We start from the raw sequence: 21683 nt of genomic DNA, 5'->3' as shown, positions 1-21683 counted from the left end.
ACTGTAGTGTGAGTATGGTATGAGTTCAATCCCTGGGCAGGGCACGGACCCACAAGGCGCAGCAGACCATGCCTGCCTCACCCGCAGCTCCCCTCAGAAGCATATTTCAGTAGATCTGCCGGTTCTGCACCCCCCCCCCCCGTCTCTGGTGAATACTCTCACCACCCACACCTCTGGCTTGCACCTCAGTTCCTGTATGCATAAATAAATAAATCTCTCAAAAAATTAGAGTATTTATAATCATGTGGAAATGTTTCCAGTAAATGTATGACTCTATTTGTCAAAGATTAAGGGATGATGAGATTTTAGGTGGTGTCTATGTGTGTTCTTAATGGTCTCTAAACTATGAGGAACGTGGTACTGTTATAGGGCAGCCCCGATACAAGACGGGGTGCCTGAATGTGGGTCCTCACTGGCGCACTTAAAAGGACTTATCAATGCTCTACTGCAGGCACACACGAAAGGTTAATAAAAGGTTTATTTACAAGGGAAGGGCAAATGAGGAAATGTACAACTCAGGGAGAAAAGTGGGAGACAAAGTTTTAAATGTGTCCTACCCAATCCACCGATCTGGAATCCCAAATGGCGCTCTGAGAGCTGGCCGCGAGCCAGGAGCTGTGAAGCCAGGAGGCGAGCAACAGAGCGAGCCCCCCAAGGCCCACGTGTCTGGTTTTTATACCAAACCTGGCTGCTTAACTCCACCCTCAGGTCCCAGCCACCTTCCCTTTGGTGGTGACAGGATTTGTCTTTCCCAATGTCTTGATGGCTTTGGTCTGGAGTGGGGGTGGAGTCCACAAAGCCTGCATGGAATTAGCTCAGAACATCCTTTCCCCCTAACAGTACTACTTTTACAATTAAAAGATTATTACCAATACTAAACATAAAACCACCGTTTGCCCCCATAAAACCAGCTCTCTACTTTATAGCCTTTTAATGATTACCAAAATCATTTTGCCCTATGGTTTTCAAAATCTCATTTTCACCAATTCCTCTTTTTTTTTTTTTTTAGGTTTATTTATGCATACAAGAGCTGGGGTACAGGCCAGAGATGAGGGGTTGGGGGGGTGCAGTGAGAGAATTCACCGGAGACAGAGTGGGGAACAGAACAGGCAGACTGAGTGAAATACACTGCTGAGGGGAGCAGCAGGCAAGACAGGAGAGGTCTGTTAAGCCATGTGGGTTGCTCCCTGGCCGGCCTGGGATTGAACTCGTGCTGCAGAGGCTTCGGATTGCTCCATAGTGCGGTGCTTAACCCCTTGCACCTCCAGGGAGGCCCATCCAATTCCTCTCACTCCTAGACCAAATTAACAAATTAGTGACTCAACAATTCCTCACATCTCCCCCTTTATTTTCTCAGTATCATTAACTATATATTCAGACCTAAGCTGTCTACCCTATACAATTTTCTGATTAAGTTCTATCTGGCCTCCCTATTGCCTATCTTTCACCATTTGAACCCACTAAGCAACTATAACCAGGTTCTCAAACATTAGCAATACCAACACTGCTCTGTCAGCTCAGTGTAATATTCAGTACCCTTCACAATTTGGTTCCAACCTACTTTTCAATCCCACTTCTTTCCAGGAATACTAAGCCACTATAGTTAACAACAAATAGTTGTTTTAAGTTATTGTGCACTTTCTTTACCTCAGGCAGGGTGCTAATTGCTTTATATACATAAATTCTTTAATCATCACAATGCTTGAAGGACATTATTATTTCTATTCCATGAATGAGGGGTCCAGGCAGAGGGCAATTACAGTTCAAATTCCTCTCTTTTAATGAAAAATGATGTAAAAAAATATAAATAATAAAAAATTTCCTCTTTTTATGTAAAAGAACACTGTCTTAAGGATTGATTTCACTTGTAGCTCCAGCTCCTCCATCAGGCAGCACTGTGCCTTATAACAAACTCAGCTCTCTAGCATGGCTGAGTATCATGTTATTCATGCTTTCAAACACTGTTTATGTGTTACTGTACTAAAGGAAAAAAAGAGTAAACTGATATTTTACAATTTCAAAATGGCTATTCATGCTTTTGTTCAAAATGCTTAGCTGCAGTTTCTAACTGTGGTCCTTGAACATCCGGTCCACTTTCTAAAATTAAAATACTGAACTGTACTATTATGACTTTTAAGAAATTCACCTATTGTGTTTGATACAATTTTCTTCAAAACTTCAAGTCTCTTTAATCACTTTATTAAAGCAATATTCTTTTTTTGATCAGATTATAAAAGCAAATCATCAGTAAAAAATGTCATATAATTCCCTCATTATAAGAAGGCCTGCTATCATTTATTAACTCAATAAAACAAAACAACTAAACAACTGTCTACCAGGAGAAAGGTATTGCTCCAAGCACGGAGAATAAGGGAATAAACATGAAAAACAAAGCTCTTCCATTCATGCAGTTCATATTCTAGTGGCAGGTATCGATGGAAACTAAGATCACAAGTTTTCACGTAGTGCTCAGAGCAATGAAGAAAAGACAAAATTACAATGTGTGAAAAGGACAAGGCAGTTTGTGAAATGGCAGGTGACAGCAAATGGAAAGGGATTCTGAAGAGGTGACACAGGAACACATATCTGAAGGGAAAAAAGGAACCCGTTAAGTAAAAATCAGGAGGCAAAAGCATTCCAGTCATTCTGTTAGTCATTAGCAAAACAAAAACAGAACTTACTTCATGTGCTTCAAGAGCACAACAGAAACCTGTGAGATGGTGCAAGATAAGGTTAAATGGGCACTCATAACTAGTGATCTCATAAACCATATAGAGTTTTCAAAACAAGATATAAAATTGTAACAGAAAAGTATTAGAGTCTTAGACAGGAGTATGAGGATTTCTTTTCAAAAAGATTTTATTTATCTTTGTGTATAAGAGCTGGGGTGGGGGGTGGGGGTGAGAGAATTCACCAGAGGCAGAGTGGGGAGCAGAACAAGCAGATTTATTGAACTACATTGCTAAGAGGGGCTGCAGGCAAGACAGGAAAGGTCTGCTGCATCATGTGGGTTTAGCTCTCTCACCTGGAATGGAACTCAGGCCTCCTGGTGGCCTTTGAGGTGATATTGCTGAGACTTAACTCCTTGGCTACCAGGGAGGCCCTAATGATTTCTTCTTAAAAGACCAATCTGACCAACATAATATAGGGAGTTGGAGTTAAGAAACTTTTGAAAGATGAGAAAAATGAAGTGACAGTGAACAAAAAAAAATGCAATTCCTCTTAAAGAGCACTGGATAGGCTCAGGACTTCTGAGTAAGTTCCTGAAAATAAAATTAGTCTTATGGCTGACAGTAAGAATTAACTAAAAATCTTTACACCAATCTGTTACAACCCCATCCTTTAGAGCCTAAAGATGGGGAATTAAAAATAGCCAAGGACCCAAATTTGAGATTCCAATCACACAGATAGGAGGTAAAGTACTGATTTGAAAAGATAAGCCCTATTACCTATCCAACAAAGTTGTCATTATTTTCTCAAGAGAAAATGGCCCAGAGGAGAAGACCTATAGATAATGATAGATAGGAATTATCAAAGACATGATTTAGTGCAATCCGAGAGTCAACTGGTAATATGTGTAGCAATTTCATCTTTAGGAGTTTATCTCAAGAGATGATATATGTGAGTAATGAGTTAACTAAAGACAAGCTCACTGCAATACTGTTTATAATATCAAGGCAAAGGAAATACTTAACCATAAAGAACACATATAGCAGTTAAATGACACACTATCTTAAAAAGGCAAACAGTGACAAGGTAAGATGGACGTAAAATATTACGTAAAAAGAACAGGATGCAAAACAATATGTGGAACCAACACACCACACAGGGCTAAGCTTTTTTGCTTAAGTAGGTTTTACTATGATGAAAATGGACTATGTGCATTTTCATGTAATATGTGTATTAAAAGATTACATGATTCCTGAAAGATGGATAAATTAACTAAAAATTTTTAGACTCAGTGATGTTTAGATTTCAAGAAATATAAAAAAATTAAGAAATTAGTAACGTTTGCTTTTTTGAAAAAGCAACAAAACACAGTTCCATCTTATCAGATTACTTCTAAACTTTAAGTTAGTACATAAGTTTTCAATGGAAAAAGGAAAATATAAAAAAAATGAAGACTAGAAGATTCCCTAATGCTCCCACATTCTTACTATGTCCTTGAATATTTGTAATTTGATACATCAATTAACCATCAAAAAGCTACATTCAAATAATAATTTCAGCAATATTTTTAAATCTGCAATTTCAGTGCTATATATTTAAATTACTTATTTCCTATATTTAAAAAACACAAAATTAGGAACTTCTAACCATTAACTGTCTCACACAAAACAAACTTAACCTTAAGCATTTAAAATAATACAAATTGAATTTCTTGGAAAACAAAAAGTTTCTAGTAAGTAACCACTCTTGAAAAACCTAGAAAATACTGTCCAGCAAAAAGAGGGACAGACCCAAATGCAAAAAATGTGTCAAAAAAACAGGAAAGAGGACCAGTAAATCAAGAAATTTCTGAGTAAAATGTTGTCATTTAAAATACTAAATATGTAGTTATGTAAAATATGTATAAAATAAGTGGGAAGAAAAGAATGTAAAAATGCACATACACAATAATCATGATTATCTAAAATTATCAATAAGAAAAACACCAAGAATGTAATACAAAGTCTACATAATTGAAGATGGTTAAGACAAGTACTCTAGAATAGAAAAGGGATTGCATTCCCATGTACATATGTGAATATTTAAGAATTAAATATGAGTTTAAAAGGGCAAAACCTTTTGGAAGGTTTGAGCATACTATCAACACTTAAACATATATTCCCTTTGGTTCAGGTATGTTATTCTACTGTTGAGAATCAATTCTGTAGATAAACTTGCACAACTATACAAACCTACTTCAGCAGAACTTTTCTTGACTACTATAATGCACAAAAGTAATAAAGGCAAGTCAGTGGATACAATCTAATACCCTAAAAGGGACAGACTGAAATAAACAAATCACATAATGAACACGCTACACTCATTTTTTAAAAATGATGTAGATCCTAATATACTGATGTTAAGAGTGCCAAAAACACTGCTGATAGCTTTCTGGTCCTGACTTCTAGAACTTGGAACAGTAACTTGTCTCCCCTTTTTAGGAGCCATCAAATTGCAATTTCTAATTTTCTCTGGAAATCTACTCCATAAACTAGAAAATCTGTTTTCTATGAAAGTCTAGCAATTTTAAGTATATCAATGTACTGTGAGATTAATGGGGTCTTTATAAAAGCATATTTCCTTATAACAAACATGTAATAAAAGAATAATCAAAACTGAGCAACAAAGACATTTGAGTATAGAAGAATTTCTGATCTCTATACTGCCTCTTTTCCAGAAATAACAAAGTCAAAATTTTAGCTCCTCTATCCATGAGTGTCTTCCAAGCTAATAAGCAAGGTGAACAAGAGGATAGGCAAAAATTTCAGCTTTTGAATAGTGCAATATGACATCCAAAAATCTACAAAATAGATTTTATAAATATTTATTACAAGTCTATTTAACAGTTATCTGATTAATAACTAACGTTAGTCACCTTTCAAAAATGTAATACTTCCAAAACTTTTTAAAGCACTTCACATTTTCATTTACTGCAAATGCTTTAACAGAGGCCTCCTTAAGAAACATGAAATAGTCACAATTCTTAAGTTAACTGATACTTTATGTCCCATTTTCAAAAACAAAAGCAAAAAGAGCCATTAGTGACATCAATATCTGGTCACTCACAGTTGATAGTCTAAGATACACAATAACTGAAAACTATTTGACTCATTAAGTACTATCAATCAACTAACTAGAAAGATAACCATAAATCTTGACCTTTTAGTCTCAACTTCAAAGTGATTACCACCTACTTGGTACAACAATGTCAAATCTCAAATCATTTTCATGTCTTCTGACAAAGGAATCGTGTACTTCTAAATAATAATTTTTACAAAGAGCTCTGTGAATTAACTTCCTTGTTTACTAGAAATCTGAATACATCTTTACTTATTAAAAATGTTTAATATAATTTAGGTGGTTTCTCTATGATAAAATTCACATCAATATAAGTTCCTATAACACTTTATTTCAAGACAGTGATTACTTCTAAGAAAGGAGGAAGCAGAAAGAGTTGGAGAGATAACTTTAGTTTTTGCCTTAATCTTATATTCAAAGAGTAACTATGGCATTTTGGAGGCAGATTCCGAGTTCTGAACAATACACTAGCCCTGTATGTCCTTGGGCAAGTTACCTAATCTCCTGTATATCAGTCTCCCTATCTGTAAAATGGGGCAATTAATATTTCCTGCAATATAGGATTTAATCAGTTGATGTGTTAAATGCTTAAATAGCACTTAACTTCTGACACATGGTCAAATGTTATCATCAGGCACCACTTAACACTATCAACTGTGAAATCTGATTGGAAGGTACAGGGGAACGAGAGGTTGGGGAGGTATCTCATCTATTTTCCAAACACATATTTCAAAATATAAATTGTTTTATAACCAGTGACAAAAGGCCAATTAGAGTGAGAGAGCAGTATAAAGTAGAATAACAAAGTTTCAGTTTTCTTTTGATTTTCAAAAACATGAGACAATACAGGCTTTGGAGTTTGATATTTATTTTTAGCAGGAAGAATATGCTAATGATGATGACATCGTTAGAAGATACGGCATGTCCAATATCTGCAACAGAAGCTCAATACAAGTTAAAGAAACCAAAAGACTGAAGACATATATTGTATGACATTACTTACCCTTAATTCTGCTAATAAACAAAGTTTAATACTGAAATTCCATCACAGGATCAAAAACTGACATATTAACTATGAAATGTATCTTTTCAAAAAATTCCACCTTTTCTTTCTACATAGACATGGACAACCTCTCTAAAGGCAGAGCATGGCGCCAATGACTATGCTCTGAGTATGTATCTGTGCAGAGAGGAGGGTCAAACTGAAAAGGGGCAAAGCTAACATAAAAGCATTTAAGGTTGGAGAGCTCTGCTTCTGGTATTTAATCAAGTTACTGTTTTGACAGGTTGAAACAGCAACTGTGTTTGGCCCACTCAGACACTGTTGAAACAATAACTAAACATTAGTAAAAGCAACTTAATATAGGTATACTACAGCATACCTAAAAATTTACAGAACTGCCTCTAAATATAGGCATCCAGACAAATTAGAAAATCTCCTACAGATTAGAAAAAGAAATCGCCCTGGCAGTAAACAATTTAAGAAAGAACTCATCAAATTAGTCATTTAAATGAAACCAAATCTGGTTTCTCCACCCCTAAGAGCAGCTTCTCTGCTCAAAGCAATATGAGAGTGTTTTGTTTTGTTTTTTTTTTTACCTACACACTTCCAGATAGCTCACCAACAGTATCAATTATCACCCAATGTGTAGAGAAGCAATGACTTTCTACTTAGGGGTGTACACTTGTGTGGCATGGGCGGGGGGGGGGAATCTCAGTCTTAAGTATCAGACCAGGTTTAACAAAGGAGTAAGTTGAAGACTACCTTCCGGAGCAAAACTGATGAGCTTCTGGGGCCAGTGAGAGTGGAAACCAGAATATCCACAATAAATTCTGTAGCCAAAAAGACTGTATGTATTCACAGGAGAAGTTAAATAAACACAACCATAATTTACTATAGTTGACACCAGATTTTATACCAACTGCTATTTTCCTATAATTTTTGTTCTAGAATATAAGGGTTTACACTGATAGGATACAAACCTGTTAATGCAAGGATATGCTTACCTGGGCCACTTTAAAAAGGTCTATGTCAAAAAAATGCAAAATGTGCAGAAACAGTGAGATATTTAAAAACTACCAAAATATAAATTAAATAAATAAGCACTATAAAAGGAAAAGGTTACGCACTTCCAATTTATGCTCTTTCTCTGCAAGGGCTTCCTTTTGACAACGAAGAAAATCTGCTAACATTCGAGTGAGTTGTTTCCTATCATCTATTTCAGCCGCCAATCTGCCATTGTAATCTGCCAGCAACATACACGCATCCTCTACCATTTTAGAAAGTCTTTCTCCAGATTCTTTATCTATGAAAAGCACAGAAAAATGAAATTATTACAAAATAAAAACAATGACATATGCTAGTGCCTCATCCCAGCTCTAAATTTCCAGGTCCCACGCTCTTTTCTTACCTGTTATTTTATCTAGTAGGGATACCTCTTGGACTTCAACAGGCAAAGAAGCTATCCTCTGGTGAACTGCTGCATCACCTGAAGCTGCATTTTCTAGATCTTGTAATGCTCTAACGAGATCTAGAGTCTAAAAAAGTTGTACAACTTCAGAAACAAAATAAATGAAGCTTAAACAAACACAAAAGACTGAAGTTTAGTCCCTAAGCCTTACTCTTTATTTACTAGTTCCAAGTTTTACAGTAAGCTGTTTTTAAAGATAGTCCATGTCTTTTGTACATTAAGGAAAAGAAGCTACATTGTGTTAGGTTTTGGAAATAATCAAGCCATGATCCTAGCTTAAGAAGTTCACTCTTCTAGCCAATGGATGATCTGACTATTAAATGACTGAATTAGATGACAAACACATTCAGTGGTAAAAGGGAAAGCAGGTTGTAACTTCAATCTGGAGAATACAAGTTTTATGTGTGATCTAGTTGTCCTGTTATCACTGCATATGAAAATATTTTTTTTTAAATAGTAAACTGGATGAAAGACAAAGAGGAATAACAACTTCTACCACAACAGAGAACCTTCCTAGAATCCACTTCTAAATGATGTAATTAAAGCACAAAAGAAATGGAGTTTGGGAATATGTTTAAATATGACACTTTCAACTATTCTAGTTAATTCATAAAATAATTAAAATATTACAAATTTACATGATGACTAATATTGATATACAGCTTACTATAAAAATTATTTTGTCATTAGAATATTTTTGGTGTACTATTTTCATACCAGCTATAATTAGGAGGGAAGAACATTCTGTGCTGGTGATTTCATAATTCATAATGTTTATAAACTTCCAAAGAAAAAGGAGCAAATTTTCTTTTTACCAGTATCCATTCTCATTCCACCTTTTTCTCTCTCTTTCTCTCTGTTTTTAATCTGTAAGAACACATTCTGGGACACTCAGAAATTACAAATGCTTGAAATTTGTAGTACATTACTAATTCTGTACATGTATTAGGATGACACTGGCAGCCAATGTAAGCTAGCCCTTTACAAAAAATGCTATCACTGGGGTCTAGCACTGAGCAATTGATCAAACATTTTAAGACTGACTGAACCTAATAAGAAATAACCTACCCTAAGTGTGCTTTCAATTCATTATATATACTTAAAACCCCAATATTTTAAAAAATAATTCTACTGTAAGATATATCCCCTCTAGGGGTCTCCCTGGTGGCGCAAAGGGTTAGGCTTCAGCACTATGAAGCTATCTGCAGTCACTGTAATACGAGTTCGATCCCCAGCCAGGGAGATGACCCACATGGCACAACAGACCTCTCTTGGCTCACCTGCTGCTCCCCTCAACAGTGTATTTCAGTTGGCCTGCCTGTTCTGCTCCCCACTCTGTCTCTGGTGAATCCTCTCACACACACCCCCCTCTACACACACACACACCTCTGGCCTGTACTCTAGCTCTTTTATGCATAAATAAATAAATCCTCTACAAGGAAAGTGAGCTTAAATGCAATGACAATTACCAGGCAGTTTGTTTCTTCTGGTACCCTAATTAACTGACATAATATTTTTTAGTGAGTTGTGAAATACTAAAATTTTCTGGAGTAAGAAATCTGGCTTTAAGGTCCTAACAATATGTGTATGCTTTAACTACAACCTAATCTCATTATACCTTTCACATTTCTTTTTTAAAAAGATTTATTTATTTATGCACATAGGAACTGGGGTACAGGCTAGAGGTGCGGTGGGGAGGGGGGAAGGGAGAAAGGATTCACCAAAGACAAGAGTGGGGAACAGAACAGGCAGACTGAGTGAAATATACTGCTGAGGGGAGCAGCGGGCAAGACAGGAGAGGTCTGCTGCACCATGTTGGTAGCTTCCTGGCCAACCGGGGATTGAACTCGTGCTATAGAGACTGAGGATAGCTTCACAGTGCTGTGTTTAACCCCTTGCACCACCAGGGAAGCCCAACATTCACATTTCTACATGAGTTAATTCTAAGCTCTCAAGGTTGGGGTCAAGAATCAGATAAGAAAACAAAGTTGTCTTTGTCTATAAGGACTTCCTAATAAAGGATAAAATGAGTTCAATCCTGCAAAGAGAACTTAACTTTTCTTACAAAGATTTAAACAAAATGTTGACTACAAGGTTGAACCATTGAAATTTAAAGCACAACTAATCTGAAAACGGTCATAAAATGAAGAGCAGCAGTATTTTAACCAACTACTAAAGAATAATCTTACTCAATGATACACCTAAGAAAAACAACCAAAAATTACTCTTTCATTTAAGAGTGGAAGAAGATCAGAGCCTCTATCTAGAATTCAGGTGAAAAACCCTGTTCATGAAATCATAATGGGGCTCATAACACAAGTGATGATTCTCTGCTCTAACTTATTACCATATAGTGTCTGGTTATTCTAAATGTTATGTTCTTATTACTCTTCTATTCATGGATTCTTGTCTATGGTGATCATGTGAGCTTCAGCATTCCTGCAACTTAGCCTCAGGACCTAGTTGAATGTCCTAGTAAAATTCCTTCTGCCTCCCTAGTATTAAGACTGATGTAAATCCACAGTTCTAAGCAGGAATTAGTTGTCTCTTTCTTTCAAGCTCTAGTCATGGAGAAAAGAGCTCCACCCAACCTCTGGTCTCATGCAGTAAGTTTGAGCCCAGTCTCCATCTCCCTTGGAGTGCTCTGAGTTCTTATTGCCTTACAGGATACTAATTTCTAGCAACCCATGTCTACTTCTGGACCAAAGCTCAGCAGGAACCAGGCTCTGGATCACACACTGAGTTGTGCTTCTATACCATTTTCTAGCCCACAAAGATATTTACCTTGTTTTATGAGTATGGCTATGTCTTCATTTTCTCCTTTTTAATTTTATCTGTCCCTCCTATATGTTTGAAACATAGAAGGAGGAATTTTTAAGACTCAATGTCCATGTAATTAAAAGTTAAAATTGTCTTTCTAGAATTCATCTGATGGTTAAGTAATGTTTACACTATACCAATCAGGGAGGGCATGGGTGTTAAAATGATTCTAATCCATCTATCATGGAATTACATGGTTCTAATATAACTACACAGAACTGTACAAATACAAATCTGTTTTAAAAAGCAAGGTGCATTAAAAGGCAGTGCTTATCTCTAGGAATAGAGATACAGCTGTTCTGTACAACAGAAGTCTTATTTAATTTTTTTTTTAACAAGAAAACTTTAAGTGGTAGCTATCTCACCATATCTAATCATACTCAGCAATCAGAAATCCTCTTTCTATTCAAAATATGATTTCCTAACATATGGTATATAACATAATTCATTAAACATAAGCAATTTAGTAACCATAAAATAAGATACGCTTATGTAGCTTCTTTCTTATATCCAATTTACAGTAGTTAAAACACTGAAGTAAAGCGTGGTGACCACATAAGTAATACTAACAAGATTCTCTTAACAGAAAAATATTTCTACCTGTGGTGGTTCACTTGGAGATCCCAGAGAGGAACAGTTTTCATTTTCATCCACCTTTATCTGTTCATAAGTTCTCTTCCTAGGCTTCCTGTCACCATCTGAATTGAAAAGACATTTGAGTATTAATGAAAGAATACATTTTAATGATGAGATCATGAAAAAAGATTATATACTTACACAGAGCTTGCTTAAGTTGTTCTAATACATCATTTTCATAAACAGACCTTTCTTCCCAAATAGATAACACTCGTCCAAGGTGCTTCTTACAACTTTCATCAGTTTCACTAAAGAAAAAATATCAACAGTAAAAATGCATAGTACTATTAAAATGGTAATAATGACTTTTAATATAATCAGATATTTATTACCTGGGGGGAGGGAGAATAGGGGGTGAACTGTCCAAACATATATTTAGCACCACTATGTGACCAGCAGTTAAAGGGTGAAGTGACCAAGACAGACATACTCTTTGCTTTCCTCAAATAGCTAAGCTATTCAAACAAAAAAAAATACAAAAACCTGTGAAAGTGTTAACAGCGGCTAGTTAAGGGTTTACAAACAAGATGCTTCTAGCCTAACAAGGACTGAACATGAGGCTAAGGAAGATTTCTAATGGGTGATTTTTAATTTATTTAACAAATATTTATTGATCAAAGCACTTTATTTGACACTGGAGACACAAATGGAGCTTTATGGTAGCTATTATTTATAAATGATACAAAAGAAAACAAAGTTTGAAGACAGGAATAAAAGAAAGGTCTGGCCCATTTGAAGAAGCGTTAGAAGGATATTGAGGGAGTGATTTTAATCTGCCATCAGATGATTATATGTAGAAAGAAGGAGAAAACAAGACAACTCCCAACCACTTCCTATCTCCTTCATTAACACAATTGCTGATGTTTTTTTCTTTAAGTCTTGTCATTGGCCTCCCAAGCTCTATCTACTATTTCACTCTATTCTCCACTAAGTATCCTACTAATGTCAATCACACCACATTGCATTCATCTTCTGAGAGCTACTCATCATAACAAGAATTAAAACCAAAATCCTTATCCTGGGTTACAAAGTGGACATGTTCTGTTTCTGGGCTAACTCTCAATGCATATCCCCCTAATATCTTATCCCATAAAAAAATCTTCTTACTGATCCTCAAACATGTCCAGCACACAGCTGTCTCATTGTTATTGCCAAATAATCTCTCTACTTAGACTCCTTTCCTCCCAGAGAATCAGATTCTTTTTGCCCTTTCTTTTTTAGTCTGTTCAAATGCTGCCTCCCAAAAATAGTCACCTTGCTAGATTATATAATTGAGCACCATCATATTCTCTAGTACCTTCCCTGCTTTATGCTTTTTCATAGTACTTCTGAAATTAAAATATATATTCACTTTTCTAACTAGTTATTACTGGTATCATCCACTGAAATATAAGCTGTTCTAGAACGGAACTTTGTCTTCCTCACTATTACTTCTTCACAGGGCCTAGCATATAGTATGCAGTTAATAAATGTTGTGGTTTTTTTTTTTTTGAATTCTAGGGAGAGGGCCTCCCTGGTGGCTCAGGGGGTTAAGTACCACACTATGAAGCAATCCGAAGCCTCTGCAGCATGAGTTCAATCCCCAGCTGGCCAGGGTGTAATCCACATGGCGAAGCAGACCTCTCTGTCTCGCCCGCTGCTTCCCTTAGCAGTGTATTTCAGTCAGTCTGCTTGTTCTGTTCCCCACTCTGTCTCTGGTGAATCCTCTCACCCCCCCCCATCTCTGGCCTGTACCCCAGCTATTGTATGCATACATAAATAAATCTTTAAAAATAAATAAATTAATTCTAGAGAGAGGCAACATGTATAAAAAGCCTTAAGACAGACAGAATTAAAAGAAGTTGATTAGCCTAAAATACAGATTATCATGTATATGCATGGAAGAAATGAGAGACAGGAATCTGAAAAGGGAGACAGGCCCATAAAGAAAAATCTTAAGTCTTGCTCAAGACTTTACACTTAATCTTCAGGAGAAATGATATCCTAACTGGAGTGGAAAGATTTCTAAAGAACTGAGGAAACCACAGGTACTACCCTACATGAATATGGGGATGAAAGAGAGAGGAAAGTTAGAGATGACACTTAATTTCTTGTGTGGACATCTGGATAGATGAAGATGACATTCATCCAGAGAGTAAGACCTGGAAGAGAATCAAATTTGACAAGGAGCAAGGGCATAATGAGTTCACCATCAGACACACTGAGTTTGAGGTGCCTGAAGGCATAAAAAAAGGATTTAACAGGCAACTGGACATACAGTTATGAAACAAAGAAAAAACATCTGACTGCAGCATGGGGGTATAGATATTAACAAAACATACACAGTGTATGAAATCACCCAAAAGGCAATGGAAAGTGAACTCTAAAAAAAATCTGAAAAGACAGAAGAGAGAATCTAAATTGAAGGATAATCTTTATTTAAGAAAACAACATACAGCTGTATTTCACACTCTATTTTTTTTCTAAATGCATCTACTGTGACTAAAACTGCAGGACATGTGGTGAGTATATTTTCATCCTGAATTAGTCAACAGAGATCATTATTCACCACTGAATTCTATAATTTAGACTGTAATCTAAACCCAGTAATCTACCAAATAATTGCATACAGTAGTTTCACTAGTCTGCCCAACAATCTACCAAATATTTTCATAAAACCTTTGGGAAATAGCCTTTAAAAAGAACAAGTACCCTCAGAATTTTTCTGCAGCAAAAATTTAAGTTTTATCATTACTCTAATGAAACATTCTGTATTTCCAAAACATTTCGAAGTGTTATAACACATACCCACACACTGGAAAACCTTAAAACCATTATAGGCAGTATGAGAAGAAAGAGTGTGAGTTTATCCAGAAATAGTAATCAGAAAACTGACAGCTTTATAAACACAGAAATTTTTAATTCAGTGTCTTCATTCATTCTTAATGAAGTTTAATTCAATATGGCAATTGCTTTTGGTCTCTTAAAGGGAAGCAGTAATTCAACTACTCCAAATTCCACATTTGTAACATTCAAAAATTTTTTCCTTCACAGTAAGCATTTGATACATTTACAAATGCCATTTATAGGTCTTTTCAAATGAAAACTTCAAAGTAAGATATTCCCTATTTATTTTAAGGTTTAAGGCAGATTTTCGCAAAATGACATATTATGGATTTAAGACAGATAACCTAGAACCCAAAACCATGACCATACCTTGAAACATGCTTAAAAGCCTCCACTATAACTGGTGCAAAATCTTTTGTAAACTCTGGTCCCTTCCTTTTGCTGTTCTGAATGACATCATTGGCTAGGTAGAGAAAAGTAAGCTTCCTGTTTGGTTTGGCTGAAAAATAAAAAAAAAAAATTTAAACCTACTTAAAATATCCTCATTTAACTTGGACAAATGTTCTTAATACCCGAAAATTAAGCAGTTTAAAAGTTACAATAGGTGCCTCCCTGGTGGCGCAGGGGGTTGGGATGCAACCTATGGAGCTATCCAAAGCCACTGTGGCATGGGTTTGATCCCTGGCCAGGGAGATGCCCACATGGTGCAGCAGACCTCTCCTGGCTCACCTGCTGCTGCCCTCAGCAGTGTATTTCAGTCAATCTGCCTGTTCTGTTCCCCACTCTGTCTCTGGTGAATCCTCTAACCACCACTACCCCCATACACACCTCTTGTATGCTTGTACCCCATTCTTGTATGCATAAATAAATATATCTTAAAAAAAATACAATAAACCTACTAACCTTTATATATCATGTTCAACCCTAGCTTCTCATTCTGCTTATCAAGTCCCTATTCCTTAACTCACCAAGATAGGAACTCTGTTTTCTGAAAATTAATCGTACGAGAAAAAAGGATAACTCAAGTCAATGATAAATTGTCCTGTGTCCTTGCAGCTTAATTATTTACTCTTGATTCCTAATTTTATCACCATTCCAATCTACTGGCTTTATACATTAAAATCCTCATGCCTGAGTAAAAACGCATTTCAATGACTCTAGCCTATGCTAAATTTTATTAAAACAATTTGGTGATTGGTCATGTTATTAAGATGGTACCTTATATTTTAAACTGAATTTATGATTGTTTTAACTTTAGTGCCCAAGCTGATTTAAAAAAAAAAAAGGGAAATCAGTCACTAAGTTATTTTAAAACAAAAAAGTAAAAAATATAAAATAGATTGAAAGATCAAGTTACCAGGCTACCAAAAAAAAAAAAATTTAAGCTATTAGATAAACAATATGAAAGAAACCTTACCAATAAAATGACTACAGAAATGCCATCAAATCTCACTAGTCTTCAGTTCATAATCTAACTTTATTCACTTATAATCAGAAAGTGATAGGTAGGATCATTACTTATTTTTGTACTTTGTACTTTATGCCTACTCATTGTATTAAAATGCAGAATATCACAATCTAATCACTGATGTTTTTATGAAAATTGAAATTCAAAGCCACAGTGGGGACATATATTCAATTTTTATTGTGTTGGGCCTCCCCGGTGGCAGAGGGTTGAGCGCAGCACTATGAAGCTCTCCACAGCCTCTGCAGCGCGGGTTTGATTCCCGGCCAGCCAGGGAGAAACCCACCTGGCACAGCAGACCTCTCCTGCCTCGCCCACCGCATCCCTCAGCAGTGTCTTCAGTACGTCTGCCTGTTCTGTTCCCCCCTCTGTCTCTGGTGAATTCTCTCAGCCTCCCACACATCTGGCCTGTACCCCAGTTCTTGTATAAATAAATAAATCTTTTAAAAAATCATTTTTATTGTGTTACCTACAAACATACAAACCCTCTTTCCAAGGAAATCTTCTACATGAAGAGAAGCAAATAATTAACATAAATATCAAACACACACACACACACACACCCCAATGGTATTACTGATGGTCTTAGAGAAGAAAATCAGGAAAATTCATTATTTTGAAACAAAAATCTATTAAAGATTTATTAGCAACATTAGATGGTCTCATTTTATTTCCCTGGTAAAGTGAATTGCTACAGACTACATTTTTTTATATGGATGATTTGGTGGTTTTTAAGGCAGAAACTGTTCTTAGTAATATATTCATTCCATAAAAAGTGCATTATCGGGCCTCCCCGGTGGCGCAGCGGTTGAGCGCTGGGTCGCGACGCTGCCTACAGCCTCGGCAGCACTGGTTCGATCCCTGGCCACCAGGCGAAGGTCCCACATGGCGCGCAGACCTCTCCTACTACCCGCTGCTCCCCTCAGCAGTGCACTTCGCTCCTTCTGCCTGTTCTGCTCCCAGCTCTGGCTCTGGTGAATTCTCTCACCCTCCCATGCTTCTGACTGTACCCGGTGCTTATATAAATAAATAAATCTTAAAAAAAAAAAAAAAAAAAAAAAAAGCACCAAGCTTAAAAAAAAAAAGTGCATTATTAACAGATGATTCTAGAATGGATTCTATCTATCTCAAATAGAAAGAGTTCAGTCAGACACAGATAGCTGCTTCTTAATAGCTGAGGTAGGTGAAAAATGGATAGAGCTGGTGTTGTACTGTAGCACTACCAGTATGCCTCAGACTTTTGATAGCCCATCCCCTTGGAGAGTTCTTTTTCACATTTTAAGTTATCCAACAGGAATTGATCCTGTTATTTCTTTCTTAAAACCTTTGAGATTTTCCACCATTCCCCATATAACATTTTAAATCCTTAATATGAACCAAAGGCCAAAAAGTCTGTCCCCACCCTATACATAACTCTCTCTCAATGCCCAACACTATTACTTCTCCAACTTCCCCAACTCCTACCATCCTTTACACCTCAGTCAAATGTGATCCTATAGTTTTTTTCTGACCACCCATTCTTGGGTGTTCTTTCATAGCACCTCATACTTTTCCTATAGAGCACTTATCCCAAGTATATTTGTTTTTCAACTAAACTAAATTTCATCAAGAACAATGGTCAGTTTCATCTACCAATCTATGGAATCAAACCCAGAAACTGAGTCACAATTGGCTCAGTATCTGCTAAATCAATGGTTTCTGGCCTCGACCTGAGCTTTTAATTATTTACTCAACTTGGCTTCTTGTGTTAACCTTACCCAGTTTACCTGAAAGAAAAACATATAAAAAAAAAAAAAAAAAAACACTGCCCTCAAAAACTGCAACTTCAAATTCCAGATTATGAAAGACAAACTCCCTTACAGATTAGTTATTCTTGCTGATTTTCAATGTATTGCATTCAAGTATTTCACACCATCACACTTTCTATTTCTAGAATTCTCACAAATCAATACCTATAGGAAAACAGACAAGTACTACAAATGGAAGGTCAAAAAAAACACAAATACCAAACAATAAAAAGCTATCATTTTCTACCTGTTTGATCAAAATGAAAACACTATTGGCAAGAAACTGGGTTAGATAATGACTTTTAGATATCTTCAGACATCAGTGGTTAAAATACAAATTAGAGCAATCTCTTAGAAATATAATTTGATAGGTCCAGAAATCTCCACACAGCTCTCCATAGTGGTTCTATCAAATTATATTTCTAAGAGATTGCTCTAATTTGTATTTTAACCACTGAACACAGAGCTTCCATATGATCCAGCAATTCCACTCCTAGGTATTTACCCAAAGGACACAGAAACATCAATTCCAAAGAACACCTGCACCCCTATGTTTATAGCAGCACTATTTACAATAGCTAAGCTTTGGAAACAGCCCAAATGCCCAAAAATAGATGACTGGATCAAGAAGATGTGGTAGATATATACCATGGAATATTACTCAGCATTCAAAAAAGATAAACACATGCAATTTGCAGCAACATGGATGGCGCTGGAAGGGATCATGCTCAGCAAAATAAGCCAAAAAGAAAAAGAAAAATACCGGATGGTCTCACTCATAGCAGGAATCTAGAAAACTTAAATAAGGGACCAGGAAAATGAATAACTATAAGAAAGTGAAAATCAAAATCAACAGAAAACTATGAAACAGAGACACCTTTTGGGGGGTGGGGGGCGGGAGGGGAGGGATTGGGGTCAGAATGGGGGGATTGCAATTGTATGGGGAATATAAAAATAAAATTTATTATTTAAAAAAAAAATCAGCAAAAAAAAAAAATAAGAAATATAATTTGATAATTACCAATCAAAAATGTAAACGCACAAAAGAAAATTTCACTTCTAGGAATTTATGCTACTAATATAGTCACATAAATAAATGCACACAGAAATCACTTAAGAGGTGACCCACATGGTGCAGCAGACCTCTCCTGGCTTGTCCACTGCTCCCCTCAGCAGTGTATTTCAGTAGACCTGACTGTTCTGTTCCCTACTCTGTCTCTGGTGAATCCTCTCCCCCACACACACACCTCTGGCCTGTACCCCAGTTCTTGTATGGATAAAATAAATAAATCTTTAAAAAAATTCAAGATAGGGCCTCCCCGGTGGCGCAGCGGTTGAGGGCTGGGTTGCGAAGCTGCCCGCGGCCTCTGTGGCGCTGGTTCAATCCCCAGCTGCTCCCCGGCCTCCGGAGGAGGGTCCCACATGGCGCGCAGACCTCTCCTGCCGCCCGCTGCTCCCCTCAGCAATGTACTTCGGTCCTTCTGCCTGCTCTGCTCCCGGCTCTGGCTCTGGTGAATTCTCTCACCCTCCCGCGCTTCTGACTGTACCCAGTGCATGTATAAACAAAACAAACAAACAAATAAATAAATAAAACATGCCTCTATTAAAAAAAAATTCAAGATAACATCAAGAAATAATGAAATATTGGCGCATGCAAACAAATCAATACATTTATTAAAAATGAATTTTACGGGGCCTCCCCGGTGGCGCAGCGGTTGAGCGCTGGGTTGCGAAGCTGCCCACGGCCTCTGCAGCGCCGGTTCGATCCCCGGCTGCTCCCCAGCCACCAGAGGAGGGTCCCACATGGCGCGCAGACCTCTCCTGCCGCCCGCTGCTCCCCTCAGCAGTGTACTTCGGTCCTTCTGCCTGCTCTGCTCCCTGCTCTGGCTCTGGTGAATTCTCTCACCCTCCCGCGCTTCTGACTGTACCCAGTGCTTGTATAAACAAACAAACAAACAAATAAATAAATAAATAACATTCCTCTATTAAAAAAATTTTTTAAAAAAATGAATTTTACATACTAATATCAAAAAATATCTAAGACAGTGTTAAGTTATACATATCTACATACATAGTGGATAACTCTACTATGGGGAAAGAGCAAGAAAGAACTTGGGGGAATCAAGAGTACCAACACAGAATTAAGTCATAAAAGGGAGACACATGAGTTTATTGAGTGATTAACTGGAGCCTACAAGATGAAAAAGGTTTCTAATGTTGCTGACTTGGTGCTGCACCAACTGATTTTGTTCTGCAGATGAATTTATCCATGGTTTCTACTATTTCAATGTTTGGTTAAAAAAACCCACAAACTTCACCCAGGGGGCAAATGGCCATCTTTTTCACTCTAAAAGATCAAAAGTAATTCAAGTTCATGCATAATTTTAATAAATGAAATCATTTTAAAAATCCTGATTTTGGTGTATGCAACAAATGAATTTCTAACAGAACAAACTGAACATGAACATGTCACTATGAAAAAATGTCAATTAGTTCTGGAAGAATACATATTACACTATTTGTTCACTTTATACTTTCAGAGTAAGATTGAGACTAAAATGTTTTTGCTCTTAAGAATATTTAAAAAGGGGCCTCCCCGGTGGCGCAGCAGTTGAGCGCTGGGTTGCGAAGCAGCCCACAGCCTCTGCAGTGCCAGTTCGATCCCTGGCCGCCGGGCAAGGAACCCACATGGCGCACAGACCTCTCCTGCCGCCCGCTGCTCCCCTCAGCGGTGTACCTTGGTCCTTCTGCCTGCTCTGCTCCTCGCTCTGGCTCTGGTGAATTCTCTCACCCTCCCGTGCTTCTGACTGTACCCAGTGCTTGTATGTATGTATGCATCAATCAATCAATCAATCAATCTTTTAAAAAAAAAAAAGAATATTTAAAAACAATACTAAGTAGTTTTAGGACCTAAGGAGCGTTCCAAGTTTACTATATATCTCATTTAATCTTCAAAACAACCCTACAAGGTATGTTATTAATTTCACTTACCAACTAAATAATTATTGAAGTAATTAAAAGCACTCAAAAGAAATGCACTGGGCCTCCCCTGGTGGCGCAGCGGTTGAGCGCTGGGCTGCAAAGCTGCCCGCAGCCTCTGCAGCAGCGCCTGATTGATCCCTGGCCACCGGGCCAGGGTCCCACATGGCGCGCAGACCTCCCCTCAACGGTGTATTTCGTCACTCTGCCTGTTCTGCTCTCTGCTCTGGCTCTGGTGAATTCTCTCACCCTCCCGCGCTTCTGACTGTACCCAGTGCTTGTATAAATAAATAAATAACTCTTAAAAAAAAAGAAAGAAATGCACTGAAATCAATCAGCAAACCCTGGGCCTATATGTGGTCCCTAAATAACATTTTGTCAATAAAAACAGGAAATACATGAACTGAACCTGGAACATCTTCCCATGATTAAAATCAAGAAAATGATTTTAGAACCACTGGGGTTGTATCAAGAAATACAAGCAACCCTCTAAGAGACTGTCACTGATCAAACAAAATATTAGGGCCTCCCCGGTGGCACAGCAGTTGAGCGCTGGGTTGTAAAGCTGTCCGCAGCCTCTGCAGCTCCGGTTTGATCCCCATCGGGTGAGGATCCCACATGGCGCACAGACCTCTCCTGCCGCCCGCTGCTCCCCTCAGCAGTGTATTTCGTCATTCTGCCTGCTCTGCTCTCCCCTCTGGCTCTGGTGAATTCTCACACCCTCCCGTGCTTCTGACTGTACCCAGTGCTTGTATTAATTAATTAATTAATTAATTAATTAAAAAAATGGTTCTTTAAAAAAAAAACTAAAACAAAATATCAGAAAGGATAAGCACAATGGTCTAAAACAAAAAAGACATGAAAATCCATGGGCTCACAAAGACAGTTTAAAACAACAAAAAACAAGAAGTT

The 21683-nt window shown here is 37.2% G+C and overlaps 1 protein-coding gene across 4 annotated transcripts in view; it reads right to left on the bottom strand.

Moving 5' to 3' along the window:
• Window positions 1-21683, bottom strand: part of RPRD1A (regulation of nuclear pre-mRNA domain containing 1A) — a 67127-nt gene that overhangs the window by 25370 nt on the left and 20074 nt on the right. For 2 of the 4 annotated variants that reach the window (XM_037508648.2, XM_037508645.2), the window contains exons 2-6: window positions 14910-15039; window positions 11856-11962; window positions 11679-11776; window positions 8199-8325; window positions 7918-8093 (exon numbers count right to left, since the gene is read on the bottom strand). In XM_037508648.2, coding sequence (XP_037364545.1) covers window positions 7918-8093; window positions 8199-8325; window positions 11679-11776; window positions 11856-11962; window positions 14910-15039 — 638 coding nt within the window. Of the gene's footprint in view, window positions 1-148; window positions 1295-6644; window positions 6720-7917; window positions 8094-8198; window positions 8326-11678; window positions 11777-11855; window positions 11963-14909; window positions 15040-21683 lie in introns of those variants that run through there. The other 2 variants (XM_037508647.2, XM_037508646.2) reach the window with 2 other exon arrangements.

The sequence above is a fragment of the Talpa occidentalis genome, unplaced genomic scaffold (assembly GCF_014898055.3).
Source record: "Talpa occidentalis isolate TD23 unplaced genomic scaffold, MPIMG_talOcc4v2.1 talOcc4.13, whole genome shotgun sequence".
Classification (NCBI taxonomy): domain Eukaryota; kingdom Metazoa; phylum Chordata; class Mammalia; order Eulipotyphla; family Talpidae; genus Talpa; species Talpa occidentalis.
This window is presented reverse-complemented; position numbering and strand designations above follow the sequence as displayed.